The sequence below is a fragment of the Paroedura picta genome, chromosome 5 (assembly GCF_049243985.1).
Source record: "Paroedura picta isolate Pp20150507F chromosome 5, Ppicta_v3.0, whole genome shotgun sequence".
Taxonomy (NCBI): domain Eukaryota; kingdom Metazoa; phylum Chordata; class Lepidosauria; order Squamata; family Gekkonidae; genus Paroedura; species Paroedura picta.
The window spans coordinates 17,689,531-17,714,913 of record NC_135373.1 but is presented as its reverse complement, the minus strand read 5'-3'; the positions used below and the strand labels follow the sequence as shown (position 1 = coordinate 17,714,913).

General features: G+C 51.0%; 1 protein-coding gene across 5 annotated transcripts in view; it reads left to right on the top strand.

Annotated features, from left to right (window-relative positions):
* The window catches only part of POU2F2 (POU class 2 homeobox 2), a 128,392-nt gene that overhangs the window by 90,356 nt on the left and 12,653 nt on the right, over positions 1–25,383 (top strand). For 4 of the 5 annotated variants that reach the window (XM_077336730.1, XM_077336729.1, XM_077336731.1 and 1 more), the window contains 12 exons: positions 1,116–1,181; positions 4,793–4,827; positions 5,172–5,228; positions 6,917–7,036; positions 8,075–8,275; positions 11,958–12,063; positions 12,870–12,961; positions 14,238–14,399; positions 17,814–17,955; positions 18,963–19,111; positions 20,088–20,264; positions 25,058–25,118. In XM_077336730.1, coding sequence (XP_077192845.1) covers positions 1,116–1,181; positions 4,793–4,827; positions 5,172–5,228; positions 6,917–7,036; positions 8,075–8,275; positions 11,958–12,063; positions 12,870–12,961; positions 14,238–14,399; positions 17,814–17,955; positions 18,963–19,111; positions 20,088–20,264; positions 25,058–25,118 — 1,368 coding nt within the window. The remainder of the gene's footprint in view (positions 1–1,115; positions 1,182–4,792; positions 4,828–5,171; positions 5,229–6,916; positions 7,037–8,074; positions 8,276–11,957; positions 12,064–12,869; positions 12,962–14,237; positions 14,400–17,813; positions 17,956–18,962; positions 19,112–20,087; positions 20,265–25,057; positions 25,119–25,383) is intronic. The other variant, XM_077336732.1, reaches the window with a different exon arrangement.

Genomic DNA, 25,383 nt, shown 5'->3' with positions numbered 1-25,383 from the left:
CAGTGGAGGACTGCTTCCAGGGGTAGTCAACCTGTGGTCCTCCAGATGCAAACACTGGCAGGGGCTCATGGGAATTGTAGTCCATGAACATCTGGAGGACCACAGGTTGACTACCCCATTGACTGTAGTCCTGAATAAAACAGTCTGCAGCTGCCTCATTAAGGTGGGAACTAAGGGGGCCAGGCACATCTCCCTGGGAGGCTTTACCATAGTGGTGGGGCAGCCACCGAAAAAGGCCCTCTCTGTTGCACCCACCAAATATTTAATGGGTTTTCTGGCAGGGGCTCATGGGAATTGTAGTCCATGAACATCTGGAGGACCACAGGTTGACTACCCCTGAATGGATTGGATAGTCAGCCTCTCCCTAGGACCTGAAACAGCAATAATATAACAATATTCTAAATCTATGACGAGAAAACTGTTTAGCCTGCAGGGAGAGAACCCGTAGACAGCTGCAGAGCTCTCACATCTTCGGCCGCACCCACTTTTGTGTTTCAAAATTGGGTCCCCACAGAGACCCACACCCCTTATTCTATGTTAATGGGGCAGTTCCCCTTTAATGTCCCCTAATGTGTCACCTGCTGCCGTCACCACAGCTAACTTTGTCCCTAAGTGAGAGCTGTGTAAGGGCATGCAAATCCAAGACCACATAGGAGGGTGTAATGTGTCTTGAGCGGAAGAGCTCTGTCCCCAAAGTTGCTTCAGACCCTGCTAGTGTATTTGAAATCTCTGTGCCTCAATGGGGACTAGAAACATCTTTGCTGTTTGTTTGTCTTCCTTTAGAAAGAGAGAGGTTCTGGAAGCTCTCTAATACCGCAACAAAGAATTGTTCCTCTTGTGCACACAGGATTGCAGGAAATGAACCTCCACGTCTTCTCCTCTCCCTTGCCCTTTCTTTAAAAAAAACAAACATTTACTCTTCCTCCTCTCTGCTCATCTGTCTGTTTCTCACCCACTCAATTGAAGGCAGTTGTTGTTGAAGTTCTGCTGGAATGGGACAGGGAGAGAAGCCGTAGGATGGAGGGAATCCGAACCACGGAGTCAGAGGTCTTGTCTACCATGCAGGCTCAATGCTCATCCCCCTTTTCTTGCTTTTCTCTCTTTCTCTCTCCTAGAAATAAGAATGTCTAAGCCCCTGGAGCTGGAGAAGGCACGACTGGACCTGCAAGAGGAGCACACAGGTAGTGAGACCTGGCAGGGAGGGAACAAAGACACAGTACGGTGGGCACAAAACGGCTGCCCCAGGAGGCAGACCTAGTTACAAAACTGTTGCCCCAGCTTGACTTCAGTAACACAGTGTACATCTTTGTGGTGACAGCCACTGCCAATGCAACATTTAAAAATATCTGCCTAGCCATATCTGGTCCCACCCTTTTCCTAAAAACATTTGGTGGCCATCAGAAAATTTAGCAGTCAGTATTGTGGCACCCATGGGTGCCATGTTGGGGACCCCTGGCCCTGGATGATTATATCTGTGGGACTGCTTGCACCCCCATGCGCTTGCTGGTCAGCTCCAATCGTCAGACCAGGCAGTTATTAGGGATTATTCTACCCTGGTCCGTGAGAATTCTTTCAAGCTGGGATTGGGCTTTCTTGGTGGCTACTCTGGAACAAGAGCCTCTTGTGGCGCAGAGTGGTAAGGCAGCCGTCTGAAAGCTTTGCTCATGAGGCTGGGAGTTCGATCCCAGCAGCCGGCTCAAGGTTGACTCAGCCTTCCATCCTTCCGAGGTTGGTAAAATGAGTACCCAGCTTGCTGAGGGGTAAACGGTCATGACTGGGGAAGGCACTGGCAAACCACCCCGTATTGAGTCTGCCATGAAAACGCTGGAGGGCGTCACCCCAAGGGTCAGACATGACCCAGTGCTTGCACAGGGGATACCTTTACCTTTACCTTACTCCGGAACAGGCTTCCCAAGGATGTGAGGAAGGCTGTACCCTTGTCAAGATTTAGGAGGCTGACCAATGGGAATCTTTTTGGTGTGCGGTTCAGATGCACTTTGCATTTTGCTGACATTATCGGCGCTCCCGTCCTCTTCAGGCGTTCTCGTTTCGTAGCGCTTGTCTGTGCCTTCTGATGCTTCGGCACTTACTAAACACACTGCTCCAATTAAACGTGGAGGCAGATTTCCCAAAGCTACCCAGAAGCATCCTCGTTAATGAAATTAAGCACAGAGATGTTTTGCTCTAGAGACATTTAACAAATTGCCCACTTCTTAAAACAGCCTTAACTCAGCCTGGCCCTGAAGACTAAGTTATATTGCGATGAGGTAAACTGAGAGCTGGCGTGGTGTCATCGCTAAGGGTGGCGGCCTCTAAGCTGGAGAACGGGGTTTGATTCCCCACTCCTCCCCCACATGTAGACAGCTGGGTGACCTTCACAGTTCCCAGAGCTCTCTCAGCCCTACCGCCCTCACAGGGTGTCTGTTGTGGGGAGAATAAAATCAGAGTCCAGTAGCACCTTTAAGACCAACAAAGATTTATTCAGGGTGTGAGCTTTCAAGTGCAAGCTCTCTTTGTCAGATTATGAACTCCTTACATGACAGGGAGAGGAAGGTGATTGTAAGCCGCTTTGAGACTCTTTGGGTAGTGAAAAGTGGGGTATATAAACCAGCTCTTCCTCCTCCCCCTCCCCCTCCTCCTCCTCCTCCTTCTGTTAGGGCCATGATGGGATAGCACAGGCTAGCCCGATCTCATCAGGTATGAGAAGCTAAGTAGTGCTTGGTATGGATTAGTGCTTGGTATGAAGTTCCTGCTGAACTTCCTCCAATAATCAGACTCTCGTAGCATTAAAGAAGTCTGTATTAATTGGCATAGAAATGGACTACAGGCATGCTTCAGGTCTTTGACAGAACTGCCAATTCCTTCCTTTCCTCCACCCTCCCTTTCGGATTGTCCGTTCCCAGACTTGAGGTGCTTCCCGGAGATCACCCCAGAAAGCGGCAAGGCAAAATAATATAGTTTAGCACAGACACAAGAATTTCAACCTCCCTGGCAACCAAGGTCTCAGCTTGAAATAACCACAGAAGGCACAGTGAAAACACAGCTATCAATTAACACAGGGGTAATCAATTGCTGGCAGGGGCTCATGGAAATTGTAGTCCATGGACATCTGGAGGGCCGCAGTTTGACTACCCCTGCCCTACAGGGTCCCCATCAGTTGGCTGTGACTTGTTGGCCCTTTCCCGTCAAGCCTTGATGTCGTTAGAGAAAGATTTGCGATATCCAGGTTCAAATCTCTCCTCTGCCACGGATTGGTCCAAGCACTTTTTCCCATCCCCGTCTTCCTCAGAGATTCATAGCAAAAGGGGTTGGGGGCTTCATTCATTGTCCTCCTTCCTTGGAAGAATGAAATAAATAGTCTGGGAATACCTTAGGACAAGGAGGCTAGGGAAGAGAATTACAGGATGGATATGGGTATAGGAATTTTTTTTGGCAGGGTTTCTTTTAGGGAGTGGTTCTTTAGGGAGGAAAGAAGGGAGAAGCAGGGAGAAATGGCCAGGGCTGGAGAGGAGAAAGCAGCACAACTTGGTCAACTTAACGGGTCAGTTCATCCTTTGCCCCGCCGTTCGGGGAGGATTCTATGGACCGGCTGCCAGTAATGGCTGCAGGAATCCCCATCCCAGCGGTCGTGTCTCTGTATGATACCACATATGGGCCCATGAGCAACCTGCACACAGTAATGAGGGGCCTGAAGTCCTGCAACCCATGGGGAGCACAAAAGGAAGGCACCAAAAGGCTGCAGGGAAGGGAAGGGAAGGGAAGGGAAGGGAAGGGAAGGGAAGGGAAGGGAAGGGAAGGGAAGGGAAGGGAAGGGAAGGGAAGGGAAGGGAAGGGAAGGGAAGGGAAGGGAAGGGAAGGGAAGGGAAGGGAAGGGAAGGGAAGGGAAGGGAAGTACATCGGCGGCCAGTCTGTTGAGCTTGGGGAATCCCTGGGGTTGCCAGTCACCACCACACTCTTAAAAAATGATGACCTGCCAGCCAGTTAAAATCACAAACAAGAAGAAAGCTGACAAAATGGCTATATGCAAAAAGAGAATCTTCTTTATTCTTAGAAATCTTAGAAATGAAAGCCAAAACGAGATCTGATATTTAACTAATTTTCAAGGAGAAATCTCATCAGGGGCTTATATTTCTTAAATGCCAATGATTTTACAAAGTATTCTTAATTAGTCACTATGAGTGTCCACCTAAAGGGTATCCAGTGGACCTTAGGTGCCAGTTATTTTTAGTGGAGGATCAGCGTGGCAACAGCCTACCTCCGTAAAGGATCCCCATTTCTAAAAATATTCTCTGCTGTTGTACTGTTGGTGGGGGGGAGGGGGCACTCTCCCGGAGCTCCTCCCTGCACTCACCCAAACGCAGCAGAGTGTCCGATGTGCTGACATGACCCGGAAGTGGTCAGCATGTCGGGAGTCACAATCTGGCTTTTGGGAAAACTCTATGGGGGGAAAATCAGCTTCAAACCACAGAGTTGTACCCCAAACCCAGGGCATCACACCCACCCACCCCCACCCACGACACCAGTGTGCTGATGTCACTTCTGGGTGATGTCAGCACATCCGGGATGTTCTTCCTGTGCCTGGTGAGTGCTTTCTCCCTGTTTTCTGAAAGCGTGGGGAGCAACATCAAAGTGGGGGGTTCCCTGGCTCCTGTAGGGAGCTGGCATCCTCAGGGATCCCTGTGGACAGGAGCTCCATGTCTGAGCGCACACAGGCCCAGGCTGCAGGGGGGAGTTGGAAGGATTGCCACCCAGTGCAGATGACTCACGGCACGCTTTTCTCCTTCGGTTCCAGATACAGAAAGAAATGGACCTGACACAAACCACCAGGTGAGAAACGTTGGGCAGGAGGAATGAAGACGGGAGGGGGAAGAAGCTGTGGGCGAGAACAGCGTGCATACTTACTCGAACTCAGGGCTACAAGCCTGCAGGCTGGTGCTCTCATGGAGTTACAACTGATCCCTAGAGAGATCAATTCCTCAGGGGGAGGGGAAATGGCTGCGTAGGAGGGGGGAACTGTCTCCGACATTATACGCCTCTGAGATCCCTCCTCTTTCTAAAATCTGCCCTCTCTGGGCCCCAACCCCAAGTCTTCAGGGATTTTCCCAACTCAGAGTTGGCAACCCTGCTTGGTCCATGCTAACCTCCTCCTCCTGCTCTTTTCCCAATTTCAGACCCAGCAGAGCAAACCTTCCCCGTTCTCCCCGTCTCCAACCAGCACGGGCAGCAAGGTAAGGTCCAGCCTCCCCGGAACCCACTTGCTGCTTCTGCTCTTGCCCACCATGGAGTGCCCCATTTTGCTTCCAGACTTGAAAGGCAACTGGTAACAATCCTGGGGGGGGGGGTCTCCCCTTCCTGCTGTTCCTGCAGGGTTAGAACTGTTTGGTGGGATGATCCTCCTGTAGCATTCCTCGGCCACCAGGGGGAGACGGCACTCCTCCCAGCACCTCACTGGTCCAGGGGTAGTCAAACTGTGGCCTTCCAGATGCCAGCTTTCGCTGGCAGGGGCTCATGGGAATTGTAGTCCATGGACATCTGGAGGGCTGCAGTTTGACTCCCCTGTACTATAGGGATTGCCATGTTCCAGGTAGAGCTGGAGAACTCCAAGAGTTAGATCTCCAGAGATCAGTTCCCCTACAGCAAGGGCAGCCAAAGTGTAGCTCTCGAGATGTCAATGGACTACAGTTCCCATGAGCCCCTGCCAGTTCATAACTCAGGCAGTCTGCATGGGCCCGGCAGGAGACCCCGGGGAGCGGCTGCTGGTCTGAGTCGATAAGTTTGGCTGGAAGAAGACCGCTGATTGCCTTTTGCCTTATCCATGGCACGGCTGCTCTGGCCACACCGCTGCAACGGCACTGCCCTTTTGGCTTTAGGCATTGGACTGGCCCTGGAGATCTACCCCCCCCCCACCCTCCCCGGCAGCATGCTTTACACGGACACACATGAGAGGCGGCGGGCCGGTAGGCGGGGTAGGCCTGCGGGCTGCTTGACACTTCTGTTATCAGCACAATAGGAACTCTTGAATCAAGGCCAGCCCTTGGGGGAAATTCCCAGCGCCCTGGGCTTGGCAGCAAAACAGGAAGCCGCCTGGGCGATGCGCCAGAGAGATACCATGGCTGGTGGTCGGAGGGCGGGTTTTCAGCACCTTGCCTAACTCCCCGTCCTTCCAGAGCCGCTCATATTAGCAGCAGATGGGTGACTAGAAGGCCACGCGAAGAAGTCTCAGCTCTGGGACTCTTTCTTGAATTATGCCGAAATGTAGTTTATATGACTAGATGTTAAGTTTTTGTTTCCTATTCCTGTGTTAAACAAATTAAAAAATTACAAAATAAGGAAATATACTTGCAGGGCATAACGGACTCCAGTTGCAGAATCTGGTTGGCAAGTGCACAGAATTTAACCAGGTTTTCCCATCCCCTGCAAAGTGTGTGCAAGTCCTGCCCTGTATGCAGTGAGGAAGTCCATCTCGGCCCTTATCAGTGGGTATTAGGCAATGATAGCTCTGTGGAGCCTCCATGGAGTGAGGCAGTCAATCTCAGCCCCTACCAGTCTATCCTGGCTCCCTTGAGCCACTGTCCTCTCTTTGCCTCGGTGTTAGACGGTGAATTTCTTACTGCTCCCCTTGAAGTTCAGTACTTCTGGCCCTGATGATCAAGGCCTGTGAAAGCCTAATGACTTCCTCTTTTAGTGTTCTCTCCCCCCCTTCCCACAGCAGGTGGCTGAGACCGAGGTGGCTTCCTTTAGGTCAGGGATGGGGGGAGGTTGCAGGCGGGAGAGGAAAGCCATGACCTTTGTCTCTGTGAATAACCCAGCCTGGGTCCTGGGAAAGAGAGTGGTGGCCAGCAGGTGAAAGGGTCCATTGCACTCCGGGAATTAGAGTGATTCTCTTTCCCCTTGCTTCTCGCTCTCCCCTGTCCAGATCAAAGCTGAAGACCCCACGGAAATGCCTCCAGCACCGGCACCCGCACCGGCTCCCCCAGCCCAGCAGCCGCACCTACCGCAAGCCCAGCTCATGTTAGCTGGCAGCCAGCTGGCAGGGGTAAGTGAAGGCCCCCGCAGGGCAGGAGCAGTTTCATAACTGTGGCGTGCAAGCCTGTACAGTGGGGGGCCAGTGCGATTCTGGGATGGAGAGCCCTGAAGCCATGGTGACCTCGAGGGGTGAATCAGAGTCCAGCAGAGGGAGAGAGAGAGAGTAGACTAAGACTCAGCTTATGGTGGCCAACCTCCAGGTGGGGCCTGGAAATCTCGAGGAATGGCAACTGACCAATATCCGTTCCCCTGGAGAAAATGGATGTTTTGGAGGATGGGCTCTGTGCCCCCCCCCCCCATCGCCACTGGGCTTCATTTCCTCTCCACACCCTGTCCTCCCCAGGCTCCACTCCAAATCTCCAGGAATTTCCCAACTTGGAGTTGGTCAACCCTTGCAGCTATGCGATTGGGTGTTATGGCTCAGCAGTGGACCACTTGCTTGGCAGGCAAAGGGTCCCAGGTTGAACCCTCAGCATCCCCAGCTGAAAGGATCATGTCCCAGGTGATGAGAAAGACCCTCTGCCTGCAACCCTGGGTGGCTGCTACCTCTCGGAGTAGACAGTACCGACTGCGGTAGATCAGAGCTCTGACTCAGTATACGGCAGCATCACGTGTCTGTTTGTTGGGGAGGAGGTGTGGCTCAGAGACAGAGACAGGCCCTTGGCTCAGTTTCCTAGCATCTCCAGTTAAAAGAGGCTGGCAGTCCTAACATGAAGGCCTCTTCCATTGGGTCAACATCTCTTTGTTGCATGTGAGTTATAAGCATAGGAGCCTCTGCGAGGAAACAAGTGGGCTGCCCAGAGGGATCTGTTGCTTGGCTTACCTGCTTGGGGTTCCTCTAGTGCCTCTGCTGGCAGGGAGGGGGAATGACACCACTAACCCGCTTCATCCTAGGTCTCTCCCTGACTTATGCCTCTCTTTCCCCCCTTTTCTTCCTTCCCTTTCTTTCTTTCCTGCGTTCCTTTTGGCTTGGTTGCTTCCCCTCACCCTGGCTCGTCCTGCTGCCCTTGCCGTGGCCCCTCCTGGCCTTCTCTGCGCCCCCCCCCAGCTCACGGCGCTGATGCCCGCCCAACAGCAATTGCTTCTACAGCAAGCCCAAGCACAGCTCCTGGCAGCAGCCGTGCAGCAGTCCAACGCTGCCGCCGCTGCCGCCTCCTCCCAGCAGTCTGGGACAGAGCTGCCAGCTCCGCAGAACCAGCCCCAGACGCCGCAGCTTGCTCTGTCACAACCAATCCAGCTCACCGCACAGGTAAGGGCTCACACCCCAGACGAGGAACGGGTCCCACCGGCCTGCGATTATGCATGGTTGGCCCACACAGCCCTTGCAGTCGCTCATTTGGATCAAGCCAGGATGCTATTGGGCTCTCAAATGATAACGGCAAGCCCGCTTTTATCATTCGGGAGCCAAATAGCATCCCAGTTCAGAGCCACAGGGCACAACAGAGAGCCGGCATCGGGAAGCCCACCTGCAGAGTTGAAACTGTAGCACTGAACGGGAAGATCGTTTCAATGTGTAGCCCTGTTGATCTGCAGCAGGACCACTGAACGGCAGCATCTCAGCCTTTTGACCGGGGAGATACCGCTGAAATATTTTTCAGGCTTTGAGGTACCAGGAAGTGATGTCAGCTGGCCATGCCCCACGGAACTGAGAGGGGGGACTCTGCTCTAACCATCCAGCTATGGCTTCCAAACAACTGGCCAATGTATCCAGGGGAGAGTCCGGTCAGCTGTCCATCAGGAGATAGAGCTGGGTGTCATCCATGTATTGGTGACATCCCAGCCCATACCTCTGGACCAAGTGGGCCAGAGGGCGCATAAAGATATCAAACAGTTTAGGGCAGAACAACACTCCCTGTGGAACCCCACAAGGGTAGGGACACAACAGCTCCTCCCCCACTGCCACCCCCTGTGTCTGGTGGGCTCTGTGGCCCCTCATCCCCACTCCGAAGAAAGGAGCACAGCTGCTGAAAGGCTGTCCCTCAAATCCTGGCCCCAGGGAGATGGCAGGCTAACATTAAACTGCTTAAACAATTAAAAAGAGTTAAAATGATAACATTCAGTGAAAGATGCATCAATGGATAGTACTAGGAGCAGTGCCGGTATTGGGGGCCTGCCAACCGGAAAAAAAGGTCTTCAGCTACTGGCAAAAGACACTGATAAGGGGCGAAAGTCACATCTCCTTTGTGAAGGAGTCTCAGCATTTCGGTGTCACAACAAAGAAGGCCCTTTCTTGAGGTTGTGGGGCAATCAAAACAGGGCCTCTGAAGATGACTGGGGTGAGCAGGTGGTAGGTTATTATTATTATTATTATTATTATTATTATTATTATTATTATTATTATTATTATTATTATTATTATTAATTGGATTTATATCCCGCCACTCCCCGTAGGCTCGTGGCGGGTCACAGCAGTCCTATCCCCATTAAAATACCCATTAAAAGACTTTAAAACAATCCCAACATGGCGGAACTTATTATTCCCACCCCTGCTATCAGAGCGGCAGGGAGGGTGGGGAGGAGGTGCTAGGTCTGGGGGGGGGATGTTGGCTCTCATTCGCTGACCCCAGCCTCAACCAAAAACCCGGTGGAAGAGCTCCGTCTTGCAGGCCCTGCGGAAAGCTGGTAAATCCTGCAGGGCCCGTAGCTCACCCGGGAGCTCGTTCCACCAGGTAGGGGCCAGGACCGAAAAGGCCCTGGCCCTGGTCAAGGCCAGGCGCGCTTCTCTGGGGCCAGGAACGATCAGGAGATTCTCCCCCACTGAGCGTAAAGCCCTGCGGGGGATATAGGGTGGTAGGCGGTCCCTCAGGTATGTGGGTCCCAACCCGCGTATAGGTTCATATAGAAGGAGGTATGTAGGTCCCTTTCTGTAAAGCATCTCTCAGAACTAGCTGTGGGCACAGGGGCTTTTATGGTCACAGGGACTTTTCCTTGGTTGGCTAAAATAAAATTTAAAAAAATTAAGGTTTTTCCGTCTGGCATATTTTGGGGTAACTCACGCTAGGCAAGGACCCTAGTGTGAGTTACCCCAAAATATGTCAGATGGAAAAACCTTAATTTTTTTTTATTTTAGCTCGAGGGGAAAAAAATGTCACAGGGAACTCATGTTCATCACACTGTGGCCAGATTTTATCTGTCTGCCTCATAGGGCTGGCTCAGAGGCCTGAGCCAATGCAACGTCAGTACTTCAGAGTCATCCCCCGGTCCCCTTTGGTCCTCCCCCAAAGTCTGCATGCCAGCCCTGGAACCCTGGTCTCATACCTCTCTTGTGGCAGGATCACCAAGCTTAGATTAAACAGAGCCTATTCCTAAGCAACCCTTCTGGCATCAGCCTTTATCAGACATCGTTCTCCCAAGGATATAAAGTTGCAGCAACCTGGAATCTTAGCCTAAATCTGCCAGGGCTGTCCGCAGGCTGCTTTGGGCATAATTCTTTAGCTTATCTACATCCGAGCTGTTCTGTATTGCACTGTAGGTGAAAGGTTATGTAGCGGGCAGCATTTCTTAATGCAGAGAAGGAACAAAGAGGAGATCTTGGTCTCCCATGTGGAACTAAAACCCATTTCCAGTAACTGGATGATCAGTTAGATACAGGGGTAGTCAAACTGCAGCCCTCCAGTCCATTGGTCTCCTACACCCACACTCTGGGGCTATGCCAGCCCAGTATCAAAAGGGCTGTCCATGAGACCCACTGTATAGGCATTTGGTCTCTCCCTCCTGCGGGGGGGGGGGATGTTAGGCCCTTTCAGGGGACATTTTCCCCTTCCGATCGGCCCCTGCACAGAAGCCCTCTAGTCCCACATCAAAATACAGTTGCCAGGGCAACTGGTGGGTTGGGGTGAGGCTAGATGGGTGCTGCTGCAACATTTATTTATTTGTTTATAATTAAATTTATATACTGCTGCTCCCAGCAAGCTGGCTCACGGCAGTTCACAATAAAATATTCCATAAAAACACAGTATAATCCTAAACCATCGTAAAATACACACAATCCCTCATATCTTCAAAACCCAAAACTCCATGGCAGTGACAACAATAATTAATTCCTCAACGTTACCAGTCCTCCATCCAGTCTAGGTCCCCTTCAAGATTGGGGGTGGTATAATGGGGGTACATCACCAGCATTCCTGGTCCAGTCTAATACCAGGTTCGGGAGCCCAAGGGGGGGGGGAGCCCCAATGTCAAGCCCCGGGATTCTCAGCCCAGCCTCAACCTGGCGGAAGATCTCCATCAGGGCCCGTAGCTCTTGCGGGAGCTAATTCCACCAAGTAGTGGCCGGGACTGAAAAGGCCCTGGCGATGTCCCATCCAGTGTGCCTCACCAGTTGGTGATGTGGGGCTGTTCAAACATTGGGCAAAACCCCTACAGTCAAAAGCCTTTTTTACTATAGACTTTTTGCCCAAATACCCAAGGGTTCCATGATGCTGCTGTTTCCAGTGCATGGCGGAAGTGACGTCACGTCAGCAGCGATGCCCATAGACTACAATTACCATGAGCCCTTGCTGCTAAGAGAGGCCTTTCTAACTGCATTCATTCCATCTGTTCTAGAGGCAAGCAGGGAGGAATAAATCAGGACATAGGAGGAGACTATTTGAAAAATACCAAGAAGTTCCTAGTCTAACTATGCAAAATACACATCTCTTCTGATGCCCCCTGCAAGACACTTCACACGTTTTTTAAAATTATGCCCACTTCAGATCTTGCATATTTCAACACCTCGTATGCAGGTGTCTTCACCCAATCACGGGTACTGTAAATATGCAAGAGGGGCAAAAGAATGCTTCTTGGCACCCTTGCTCAATGACAGTGTGTTTGTGTGTGTGCCGGGGTGGGTGGGGTGGGGAAATCCATGGCTGTCTGGCTGCTGTGAAATGACTCTGAGCCATCCAGTGTGGCTCCACCCGGCCCACCTTCTCCTTTCCTTCCTTTCCCAGGACATTCAGCAACTGCTTCAGCTCCAGCAGCTGGTCCTTGTTCCAGGGCATCACTTGCAGCCGCCTGCCCAGTTCCTGCTACCACAGGCCCAGCAGGGACAGCAGGGTAAGGAGGAAGAGAGTGTGTGTGTACTCATGCGAGGCTGAAATATGACACATGCGCACATAAACCAGTTGCCTGCAAAATGCAGATTACTCTCAGAGGGCCTGACAAACTGATCGGGCTGCAGAGTGAGACTTTGTAGGGCAAAATTGGAGCTAAGTCTCTTCTAAGTCTGGCACTGAGTCTTTTGCTTCCCTCTTCCTTCTCCTCCTTTTTCTTCTTCCTTATTTCATTTATATTCCGCCCTTCCCTACAGCTCAGGGCAGCTCACAGAGTTTAAAATGCACACATACGAATAGCACAAATAATACAGAATTTAAAAATAGATAGTGCCTGTTCCATCGGAGACATCTCCAATTTCTAGGGGATGAGGAAGGGCAATGTGGATGTGAAAGGGTGGGTTTGGGCAGGGAAGCCAGACGATGTTAAGACTGGTTTCTGGCCTCAACCATAGGCCTGGCGGAACAGCCCTGTCTTGCAAGTCCTGCGGAACACTTCAAGGTCCTGCAGAGTTCTGATCTCGTTAGGCAGAGCGTTCCACCAGGCTGGGGCCAGTGCTGAAAAGGCTCTGGCCCTGCTTGAGGTCAATTTTATCTCTTTAGGGCCACAAATCCTCAGAAGATTCTGATCACGTGACGGTAGCAGTTCCGGGGGGACATAGAGGAAAAAGTGATGCCAGAGATATGATGTTCCCAGACTGTTTAGGGCAGGGGTAGTCAAACTGCGGCCCTCCAGATGTCCATGGACTGTAATTCCCAGGAGCTCCTGCCACCTTTAACATGATCTGTTCCTCTGCTTTCTCTCGGCAGGGCTGCTCCCGACACCAAATCTCTTTCAGCTACCTCAGCAAAACCCAGGGAGTCTCCTGCCGAACCAGTCTCGAGCAGGGCTCTCAGCACAGGTGAGTGTGAGAAAGGAGCGGGGCTGTGGAGGGTCCCCAGCTGCCAGCTGGAAAGTGCCTGGAGAAGTCGGGCTGGAGCCCGGGGAAGGGACTTTGACAGGACATACCACTATAGAGTCCATCCTCCAAACCCTGTTGTTTACTCCAGGCCACTGATATCTGTGGTCTGGAGAGTGGTCCCCAAGACCCGGCAAACGGGCAGGCTTTGCAGTGCCTCCTGAAGATCTCCAAGGAGGAAGCCCTTCTGGCCTCTCCAGGGAGCCCATTCTGCAGAGCCAAAGCCACAATGGAAAAGGCCAGGGTCCTGATTGAGGCTGGACAGGCCATCCTAAGTGGAGGGATAGCCAAGACATGGCGCTTGAAAACTAGCTGGCCCACAGGGATATATGGAAGGAGACGAATCTTCAAATACATGGGTCCCAGGTTGTGACAGGTCCTAACCAGAATCGTAAATTGAACTTAGTAACAAACTGACACCCAATGTAGCTGTTTTAAAATGGGCAACGTACATTCCTGGTGGTTAGCCCCTGACAGCAGTTGGGCTGCTGCATTCTGGAGACCCAGTTTGGTGTAGTGGTTAGGAGTGCGGACTTCTAATCTGGCATGCCGGGTTCGATTCTGCGCTCCCCCACATGCAGCCAGCTGGGTGACCTTGGCCTCACCAACTGTTCTGACCGAGCAGTGATATCAGCGCTCTCTCAGCCTCACCTACCCCACAGGCTGTCTGTTGTGGGGAGAGGAATGGGAAGGCGACTGTAAGCAGCTTTGAGCCTCCTTCAGGTAGGGAAAAGCGGCATATAAGAACCAACTCTTCTGCTGCTGCTGGACTAATTCTCGTTTCCAGGCTGTCTTCAAGTCTAGCCCCATGTAGAGCTCATTGCAGTAATCTAGCTGCAAAGTTACTGAAGCATAGATCAGCATGGCCAGATCAGCCAAGTCTAGGTAATAAGAAAGTTTGGGTTTAAAGCAGGGGTAGTCAATCTGCGGCCCTCCAGATGTCCATGGACTACAATTCCCAGAAGCCCCTGCCAGCATTCGCTGGCAGGAGCTTCTGGGAATTGTAGTCCATGGACATCTGGAGGGCCGCAGTTTGACTACCCCTGGTTTAAAGGATGACATCAGCACCTTAAATTGTACCCAGAAACACATTGGGAGCTGGAGAAGACGGGCCAAGACTGGAGCGATACGATTCTGTTCACTCATGACGGTTGAGTTGTGTTTGGTGTGGCTGGTACCTCTTGGACCACTGTTTCTGTGGCTTCTTCCCCTTTCCCAGCAAGTGACTCGGCCTGGCCTCCCCGAGTCCCACCTCGCTCACACGCAGCCACCCAAATGCCTGGAGACCCCATCGCACCCTGAGGAGCCCAGCGATCTGGAGGAGCTGGAGCAGTTTGCCCGCACCTTCAAGCAGCGGCGTATCAAGCTGGGCTTCACACAGGTACCTACCCCTGAGTTTTATTTTTTTTTCTATGATTCAATTTATATCCCGCCATTCCCACATAGTAGCTCTTGGCCCTCTGTGTTCTCTTGAACTAAAGAGAAGGCCTTTGTAAGAGTCCCATCAATTGCCCCCAATAAGCAGGCTTTATTGAAGAATTATCTCTTTATTGAAGATACAATGAAGCAAGCATCTCTAAGCCTTCACTAAGACTGAAGCTCCTAGGGATCATTGTCCCTTCTTAACATCCAACCCCCTTGCCCTGCCCTTTGAGGGCGAAACACTCCACATGCCATCCCACCCTAGCCAGCAGAAGAAAAAAGTCTCAAGCTGGCGATGGCAAAATGATTTCTTCCAATGAAAACAATGTTCAAAACAATCTAAAAATGGATTCCTAGGTATAGTCTGTTTTCGATATCTTCATCAGTGATATTCTCAATATATTGTTAATAAATCATTCTCCTCTTAATGTATTCTTTAGGATGATGAAATTATAAAAAATAACTTAGTCTCTGGTAATATTTTGCTTTGTGTAGTTCAATCCACAAATTTTAAACCCCGCGGCGCCGCGGACTAAATAAAGCCGTAAGGGCTTAGGGGGAGGAGTTAGGGCGGGCTCTGTCCGGGATGAGGAAGGGTGCCAATTGGCCCCTTCCTCCGGACAGACTATCGGCGGGGCCAATCGCCAGGCGCGATTGCTGCCCCGCCGCCAAGGGAGCAATTGCGGCTCGCAGTTGTTCCCTTGCCGGCAGCCTGACGCGTCGGGAGGCACAAAGCGCCTCCGACGTGTCAGGCCGCCATGTCCCGCGTGCCAGCGGCCTGCCAACTCGCCGGCCGTGAGATCATTATCTAGCGCCCGCTGTATTGTGAGTACAGCGGGCTTGATTACTAGTGGTCATATAATATCCAAATCTGTAGATATCTACTAATATTAATATCACAATGTGTAATTACACTTCAAGAGCTTCTTGTGGCGCAGAGTGGTAAGGCAGCAGTTTGAAAGCTTTGCCCATGAGGCTGGGAGTTCAGTCCCAGCAGCTGGCTCAAGGTTGACTCAGCCTTCCATCCTTCCGAGGTCAGTAAAATGAGTACCCAGCTTGCTGGGGGGTAAACGGTAATGACTGGGGAAGGCCCTGGCAAACCACCCCGTATTGAGTCTGCCATGAAAACGCTAGAGAGTGTCACCCCAAGGGTCATACATGACCCAGTGCTTGCACAGGGGATACCTTTACCTTAATTACACTTCAGCAGTGATTGTGATATTAATATTAGTAGTGTGCTGGCCTTGAGTTTCTGGATGCGATGAAAGTTGAATAAACTGACTTCACCGCCATCATATAGATTTCCATAAATGCCCTGTAGGATGTTCTTGATACTCCTTCACATGTTTTCCCCCAAACTTGCTCTAGCCGTCTCAGTTTCTGCTTCAGTTCGCGGAGCTCCTCAGTATACCTAGGGGCTTGCTTTTGATGGAAACAGAGAGGGCATTGGGGGGGGGGGTGATCTCCTTTATGGCAGTCAGCATCCTGTCATGCCAGGTGCTGACTAGATCATTTAGAGAAGCACCGGGAGGCATTGGGTCCCATTCAGGAATGTGTTTGGATCCATAAGTCTCTTGGGGCAAGCCAAAGTTTGCTCAGCACCCAAATAGGGAGGGGGGGCATTCTTTCCCAGGCCTTCGGGGCATACTGGTCTGACCATGGAATGGGGTTAGCTGTTATCAGCTCCACTTCCAGTCCTGCAATGAAGATGAGGTCTAGGGTGTGGCCTGCCTGATGGGAGCTCTGGTGTCACCACAGCTGACACCAAGTCCAGCCCATTTCCAAAGGATGGCAGCTCAGCATGGACACTAATGTCCCGCAGGATCAGAAGTCTGGGGAACTGTAGTGTCCAGGCCACCACCACCTCCAGCAGGACTGACAGGGTATCTGGTAGTGCATTGAGTGAGTGGTACACCACCCAGATGGCCAAGCTCTCAGCTGCATCCCATCGAGGCCAACACATACCATGCCTGGGATCGACAGTTCAGGATGGGCCCTGAAGGAGTAATCCTCCCGGTTAGAATTGCCACCCTTCCCCCCCCCCCGCCCCCGCCCTGTGGTTCATGACTGATGAAGAACGGAGAACCCGGCAGGGGGCAGCTCTTTTAAGGCAACTGTTTTACCCTCCATGACCCAGGTTTCATTCACACATGGGTCTACTTTCTGCGCTGCATGAGCTGCATGAGCTCTGTAGAGGAAGGGAAATTAAAGAAAAGCATATACTAATTAAAAAATAAAATAAAGCTATTTAAGCAGGTGCAGATAGACTGCCATCTGAGCCACAGAAATCCTGCTCTGTCCCTATTTGGGTACCTGGATGTTTTCTTGGCATTGCTTTACAGCAGGGATGTCCAAACTGTGGCTCTCCAGATGTCCATGGACTACAATTTCCAAGAGCCCCCTGTCAGCGCTGGCTGGGGCTCATGGGAATTGTAGTCCATGGACATCTGGAGAGCCACAGTTTGGACACCCCTGCTCTACAACTTTCAAGACTACATTTGGCCCCCAGAACACTAGAAATATTTGTTTTAAGGGAAAGCTGAGATTCTTGCGATGTTGAATAAGAACACAAGAGCAGCCATGCTGGATCAAACTGGTGGTCCGTGTAATCCCATAACCTGTCCCACAGAGCGGATGACTATAAGCAGAGCAAGGAGGCTAAAGCTTCCCCCGTTCTTCCCACCTCCCTCCAGCTGTGGTATTTAGAAGGCCACTGCCCCTGAACGAGGAAGTTGCACTGAATGATGGGTAACAGCCACTGATGGACCTCTCCTTCACAAATCTTTGGGAGCTGATTGAACTAGTGCCTGCCACTTGGCCTGTGGCAGTGAGTTCTGCAGGTTAATCACTCCTTGAGTGATGAAGCATTTCCTTTGGTGCATCCTGACTCGAGTTCCCAATTTCCTAATGTGATGGGAATTTCTACTTCATGAAACTCTGGAGTTTCTTGGCAGCCGTTTTCCAAATGGGTTGGAGTTATTTAATTTTTAATATATGTTTAAAATTTGTTAAACATTTATTGGGTGATATGACCATATATGGTCATGTTGACCTACCCCCCCCAACCCGCCCCCAAAATGGCCAATGATGGGATTGGAAGGGATGGGATGACGAAGGGTCCTGGGTGGTCATGTCTACTGTGATGCTTCCCAACCATATTCTGCAACATTGCACCACCTCTGGGCTTTCTCAAAGCCTGAAGAATGTTTCAGGGGTTTCTAAACAGTAAATAATTCGAGGAAGGCTGCTCTACCTTTTCCACATGCCGTATTTCTGTCTCAGCCTAAAACCCCGGGCCTGGAATTGTTTCATATCCAGCCCCCGATAGTCAGACTGTTGACGTTTCCTGTCCTTCACCTCCCTCCCTCTGCAGGGCGATGTGGGGCTGGCCATGGGAAAGCTTTATGGGAACGACTTCAGCCAGACAACCATCTCCCGCTTCGAAGCGCTCAACCTCAGCTTTAAGAACATGTGCAAGCTCAAACCTCTGCTGGAGAAATGGCTCAATGATGCTGGTGGGTGAGGAGTGGGGGGTGGCAGGAGAGAAGCCGAGGCCTAGTGTGACAGGGGAGGGGCTTTGGGGGCTGAGTAGAGGGGACAAAGTGGGGCAGACGAGAACTGACGGCTCTGCACACAAAGAGAGGCCTAAGCGTGTTTCCCCTACTGAGGAAGCAGAGGGCAGGTTGAGGCAATAAAGAGGGGAAAGAGGAAAGCAAGTAGGCCATGCAGGTGTTATTGTGGCGGGCAACATGCAAGGCAGGAGAAGAAAGATGGGCTCTGTGGTGGGAGGAATCTGCAGGTGGCTTGGGATGGGGTAACAAGCCGGCCATGGGGAAGCTCACGGAAAGAGGCTGGGCTGGCCAGAGGGTTTGAGGGTTGGGGTATGGAGTGCTGCCTCGAGGCTCAAGTGACATTCGCTTCGTAAGAACAGAGGCTTTCCCCACTAGGCGGGTAACACACCTGCTGCTTAAACATTGGCGTTAAATCCTTGGGTTCAGAGGGGGACAGAGATGCTGGAAGTGATATGAGCTCTTTATTAGGATCCCAGCCTGGTACAAGAAGTATTGAACTGAACCAACAACCCCCTGAAAAGCACCAACTTGTATACACAGGCAAACAATAGATTTTCCCGTGCATGCTCTTGGTCAGTTTCCGTTTAAATGGACCGGATCTGGCCAACGGGATCTGGCCACGCGTTGGTCAATGACATTGTAAGCTACAATCCTGCCTTGGACCTCAAGCTCGGTCCTTGGTGGGTCTACAGGCACAACGAGAAAGGCACAGGCTGGTTAAAAGCAGATCAGGCGGGGACCCTCTTAAGCAACGCAAAAGCGGGAGTGGAGAAAGGGAGTGAGAACCAGAAAGAAGAAACCAGGCCTGGTTGTGGGAGCGAAAGGGGCAGGGGAAATGTTGTGGTGAAATATCTGGGGAGGGGCACTGGGGGAAGGTGGGCCAAAGTACCCGGACGTGGTGTGGGTGGTAAACAAATGGCTCTTTCTCGTTCTTCCCGCCTCTCCCGCAGAGACAATGTCTGTGGACTCCACGCTTCCCAGCCCCAACCAGCTAAGCAGCCCCAACCTGGGCTTCGACGGTCTGCCGGGTCGGCGCCGCAAGAAACGGACCAGCATTGAGACCAATGTCCGCTTTGCATTGGAAAAAAGCTTTCTCGCGGTGAGGCCCTCCCCACCCACGATCTCATGGACCAGCCGAGAGACGAAAGCTCCCCTCCCCTTCACCCCGTCCTCTTCTCCTCATAAGCTGCCCAGAAGATAAGAACATTGGTGGGAAAGAAATAGAAATAACTGTGGGTGAAACCCTCTTTTCCAACATGCTCTTGGAAAATCTTTGGCTGATCTCAGCCTCCAACATCCCTGCAATGTTGGAGGGGGATGTTCCCAATTCAGAACAGAGAGGGGATTTCAGTAACACCCCCCCCCCCATCAGCCTCCAACAGCTGCTATTTTGCCCCAAAGAAGAAAGCATTACAGAGCTTGAAACTGGGAAACTGGCATGGAAGGATCTCTCCTCCTGCCTCTAGGTGGGGGGCTAAATCTCTTCCAGAACGACAGCTGATCTCTGGACTACCAATATCAGTTCCCCTGGAACAAAAGGTGGCTTTGGAGAGCTACCTCTACAGCAGGGGTGGCCAAACTGTGGCTCTCCCTGCAGGGGCTCATGGGAATTGTAGTCCACGAACATCCGGAGAGCCATAGTTAGTATCCCTTCTCTCCCTAAACTCTGCCCTCCTCCTCAGACCTCCCGATTTCAAACAATGTTGCAACCCGGAGTTGGCAACCCTCCTCCATGCTGAAACTGCAATCTGAATTGGGAGCCCCACCTTTGACTGATGAGAAAACACATGGGACATCCGTTTGTGAACGCCTCCTAGTTTGACTCTGGCTCCCTATCATTGTTTTAAAGTTTGCTTCGCATTCTTCACCTTATTCAAATGGTCCCCTTCAAATACTCCATCATTGGTTCTTGGCAGATGGCAGAATGTAAGATGAGGTGATGCTCTATTGCGCCCTCCCCACACTGGTACCCATCCCTGGCCCTTCTGAAGCTCCGCATGGCCACTTCCCATCCACCCCCAGTCTTTATCGGTCACCACACCGTCCCGCTAACCTCCTGCCCTGCCCCCTCCCAGAACCAGAAGCCTACCTCAGAGGAGATCCTACTTATTGCCGAACAACTGAACATGGAGAAGGAGGTGATTCGCGTCTGGTTCTGCAACCGCCGCCAGAAGGAGAAGCGGATCAACCCTTGCAGCACGGCTCCCATGTTACCTGCCCAGGGCAAGCCCCCCGGCTACAGTCCCCACATGGTACGTTCCTGTTCTCCTCGTTTCCTTTGTCCTCGGCACAACCTCTTGACAATGTGTCTCTCTTACGTTCCCCTCCCGTGACACATGGTACCTTCCAGTTTACCTTCTTTCTCCCCTGCAACCATGAAAACTCCCATGTATCCCATGCATATAATTACTTTGCTCCCCACTGTAACCTTCGTACACTCCCCAATACTATCCTATCACGTAACCCCCTCTGAGGGCACATGCCCTCAAGGGCCTAAGTACATGATATCCTGTCCTTGGCTCTGCTCCCTGGCTGGGAGGGGAGGCCGGATTTGTGTTGGAACTGTGGCAGGTGGGACACCTCAGCTCCCCCTCCCTGCTGCTTTCCTGACCTGAAATAATGCTGGGGAGCTGCTATCTGCCTCACTGGAGAAGCTTACACATAGCCCTTTAGTACAAGGTGCTCCCCAGGGCCACTATAGGGTAGGGCAGGCTTTGTCAACCAAGGTTTTGTGAAATCCCAGGGCTTCTTGATGGCTCTGGAAGTGTTTCCCGAATTTGCTAAACATTTATTGAGTGATATGACCATATCTGGTCATGTTGACCCCCTCATCCCATCCCATCCCCAAATAGCCAACAATGGGCCTGGATGTGGTAGGAAGGGGGGGGGGCCCGGGTGGTCATGTCCACAGCTCTGCTTCCCAACCCTGTTCTGCACGGTTGTGCCCCTTCTGGCGTCTCTCAAAGCCTGAGGAATGTTTCAGGGAGTTTTCAACGGTAAAAAAGTTGAGAAAGCCCGGGTTAGGGAAACAGTTCCAGGAAAGAAAACTTCAGGTCCCTTCCCCTAAACAACATGGTCCCAATCCAAACTGAGCCCCCATTTATTTATTTGTCTCTCTGCCTGTCTATTGTATGGTGTATGTAGTGGTTAAAAGCGGTGGCTTCTAATCTGTTGAGCCGGGTGTGATTCCCTGCTCCCCCACATGCAGCCAGCTGGGTGACCTTGGGCTAGTCACAGTCCTGTTAGTGCTGTTCTCACAGAGCAGTCCTGTCGGAATCTCAACCCCGCTTACTGAACAGGTTGTCTGTTGTGGGGAGAGAAAGGGAAGATGATACTAAGCCGCTTGGAGACTCCTTTGGGCAGTGAAAAACGGGATATAAAACCCAACTCTTCTTCTATAGCTAGGCGATCAGAGGATTGTCTGGTGGCCAGGCAAGGGACGTTTGGAAGTGGTTTGCCATCGTCGGCCTCCGTGGCACGACCTCTGGTGTTCTTTGGAGGAACTACCACTTGCCTTCTTGACCCGTGCCCCTTCTAGCTCGTGAAAGCTGGCGACAAGAGAGAGTGTGGGCCCCTCTCCAGGATATTATTAACCTGCCCCTGATTACAGGGACCTTCCTGGAGAAGCATAAAGAGAGGTTACTCAGGCCACTTATGAAAAAGGCAGTGCTGGATGCAACTGACCCAGCCAATTACCACCAGTATCGCATCTGATGTTCCTGGGCAAGGTGGTTGAGCAAGTAGCCATGGGTACAAGAGCTAAGTCTTCTGGAGGAAACATTGGCCCTTGATCCTTTCTAATCCAGCTTCAGGCCAGGCCATGGAGTTGCAGTGACTCTGGTCGCCCTCATGAGTGATCTCCAGAGGAAGCTGAGCCTAGGTGGTTTGGCGCTGCTGGTTTTACTAGCTCTCTCTTTTCTGGGGTCCATTCCGCACTACTTCAATGTTGCCCAAGGCTTGCAAATTGTAAATGCTACTAATTTGCAGTTCTGCAAAACGTCACACACAATCTGCCACACTCCTGAAACAGTCCCGCAAAAAGCAATTCGTTGTAGCGCTTAAAGGGAAATGCAGAAAAGTGGATTCACCCTCCGAAAAGTGCTACACTCTTGCAAACAATCTGCAACACTAGCGAAAAAGACCTGTGCGTTCCCATTGTTGCGGTTCCAGCCAAGTCCCTCCCCCTGGCTCTCTCCTCCGAACTTCCGGCGAAGCGATCGCCATTTTTTTTTCTCGAGCAGAAAGCAACGAACCGGCGAGCCTTCATTCACCCAGTGAGGCTTCTCCAGCTACAGTCCCTCCACAGAACTGCTTTAAAGTTCCCCTAAGTCCCCAAGCACAACACAGCCCCATTTGCAAGTTCCCTTTATTTTCGGCCAAAAATCACACCCGTACAGGGGGGGGGGGATTTTTTTCTCACTCGGGGGAGCATGGTAACGATAACTCACCAGCTCACATGCCAGCTAGATGGGTCTCTACGTTAGGAGGAATCAAGGCATATTCGTTGCAACGTGTGTTTTTCTTTTTTTTTAAAAAAACCCTGTTCTTAAAGGGAAAAAGGGACTTTTCGGGAGCATGATAACAGCCGCCCATTGGCTGTTTGTTTAATTGACGACCAGGGGCGGGACAAAGCACAGAAAAAATCGCTTCCTTTCTAGCGATTTTTGCGAGACCGGAAACCTGTGGGAAACGATTGAAATGCTACTGAATTCCACTACAAAGGCAGGTATGTGTAACACCGAGATTGCACTTTTAAAAATAGCGTTTCCGCTTTCAGGAACCAATTGGCAACATTGGCCCTTGTGTGGATTGGGACTGGATTTCCCTTTAAGCGCTACAACGAATCGCTTTTTGCGGGACTGTTTCAGGAGTGTGGCAGATTGTGTGCGACATCTTGCGGAACTGCAAATTAGTAGCATTTACAATTTGCAAGCCTTAGGCAACATTGAAATCATGCGGAATGGACCTGAATTTGATCTCCATTTTGATTTTGGGCGCTTTAAATTTTCCCTCTGCAACATGCATGATTGATCTGGAGAGACCCTGCCTTTCCCCCGCGATATCCAGAAGTGAATATAACCCCCCGATATATCTAGTTTCCTCTGGGTGCTCTCCTGTCATGGTGTGAGGGAAGGAGGGGGGATTATGTTTTAAATACTTCAAAGTATTATGTTGTTCTGTATTGTTGTGATCCACCCTGGGACCTTTGGATGAAGGTGTGGGATATAAAATTCCCAAATACATAAAGAGTAGGCAGAGGCTTCCTGTTTCCCTCCTGTGTTGTTTTCACTAGCAGAAACAGCCAGGGGAGGGGGACGATGTCACCCCTTTCCGTGGCTCCATGTGCCTTTCTTAGTAAAGGTGAAAAATGGTGCAAGAGAGAAGCCTGTTCCCTCCCCCATCGCAAGGAGGAAGGACGGGCTTCTCGTTTTCCTCCCATGCCATTTTTGCCAGTGGAAGCAGCCCCAGGGGAGCCTGATTTGCCCCTTTCTCTGGCTGTTTCCCCTGTTGAAAATGTTTCAGGAGAGAAGCCAGCATCTCTCTTTCCCCCTTGCAGCACTCCAGAGGTGAATGGAGCGTTCTTCAGATAAAATACCTTGTTCTTCTTTGTGACAGTGAGTCAGGACAGGCACCTGTGTCCTGATTTGTTCAAGATGTAATGCCTAGTTTGATCCTCCATTGTCCTATACCACCGAGTAACAGGAGAAGACTACCTTTTGGCGAGACCGCCAACAGAGGGGGACTGGGGGGACAAAATTCAGGGGGAAGCCCAAGTCAGCTGGAGGGCTCCTGAAGCTGGTGACATGCTGTATTCACACGGAAGGCATTTCAGGGGGGAAATATCTCCTTGGACAGTTCTGGCTGCAGCCACAAGGGGCGCAGGCCTTTTTGCAAAGTTTCCCGGGAGGCGGAAGGAACCAGCCAGGTGGGCGTGGCCTCCTAACCAGGTCTGTGCTGTGGTTTACTTTTTGCCTGTAGTTCCACTCAGCTCCTGCAAGTACTTAAATAAATCTATGAATCTGTCTCAAGTTTTCATTTTTCTCCCTCCCCCTTTTATTTTTCATTAGGAATGGCCCCTCACTCATCCTGGCTGGCAATTTAGAATGTGCTCAATAGTGGTAAGGAAGCAGACCTCAGACACAAAAGGGGGATTAATATATTCCCATATTAAAGAAGGAAAAGGATGCTTCCGCTCCACCCTTAACATGCATAATAATAAATGTCACTCTGCCTCAGGGGTTTATTTATCTTCTATCCTGCCTTTATCTCCAAGGGGGACCCAAAGCAACTTTCATCGTTTCCCTTTATCCTTACAACAACCCTGTGAGGTAGGTTAGGTTGAGCAGAATTGATGGGCCGAAGACCCGCCCAGCAAGTGCCCCAGCATGATTGGGGTTTTGAAACTGGATTTCCCAACACTTTTGACCTCTATACAATCTTTGTTTCCATTGCAAATAGATAACCTTGGCCAAGTTATTCCACTTCCTTTCATTTGGGGCCCTGGAATTCCCCTGAAAGTGGCTGCTCAATGTTGATTTTCCTACTTTTACTTTCTGATGCGTGATGCCTGCCACAATGCACAGGCAGGTGGACTTGTGGATCATTTTATTATTATAGAGATGCATACTAACAGCCAGCCAAGTAATTTCATTTATTTATGTATTTATTCATTTATCTATTCGATTTTTAGATTGCCCTCCTGGCAAGCTGGTTCAGGGAAGTGTATAGGATTGTGTAAAATGCAAAGTTAAAACAGATAAAATTAAGCCTTAAAAATATAATTTAAATAAATACCGGCAGGTTAAAGCCACAGCAAAACTTCCGCAGAGCATCTATGCGTGGGTGGAGCCATTAATAGGTAGCTAGATAGGTATTAACCTTGGTCTCAACCCAGGTTTGTTTTGTTAGGATATTCGTTTTGGATCGGGGTCATGGAATCTCTGTTTGCAGGGGTCTGGGGTCTGGTGGCTCTCGGCAGCCCTGCCGTTTGGAAGTCTCTTCCTTTGTGTCTTTGACAGTCTGTTTCTTTCTTGCATCTCTCCAGGTGACCAGCCCAGGCACCGGCACAAGTCTGCCCCAGGCTTCCAGTAGTCTGAGCACAACAGGTAGCTGTCTTCTGGTTGCACACAGCCCTATCCCCGGGACTCTCTTTCTGGTCCAACCAGCCAATGGGATGCTGAGAGCTCCGGCCTATACGTTTGTTATAACCCTGCCAATTGGGCTGTTGGCTTTTGTGTTGCCACTTGCTGTGTAGCAGAGGAAACATCCGGGAAGCATTCAGAGAGGAGGGCAGGAAGCAGGATAAGGTTCTCCCTTAAGATGGAGGGAGGACTATCCCTGTTGTGTGTAAGCAGCTAAAAAGGTCAAAAT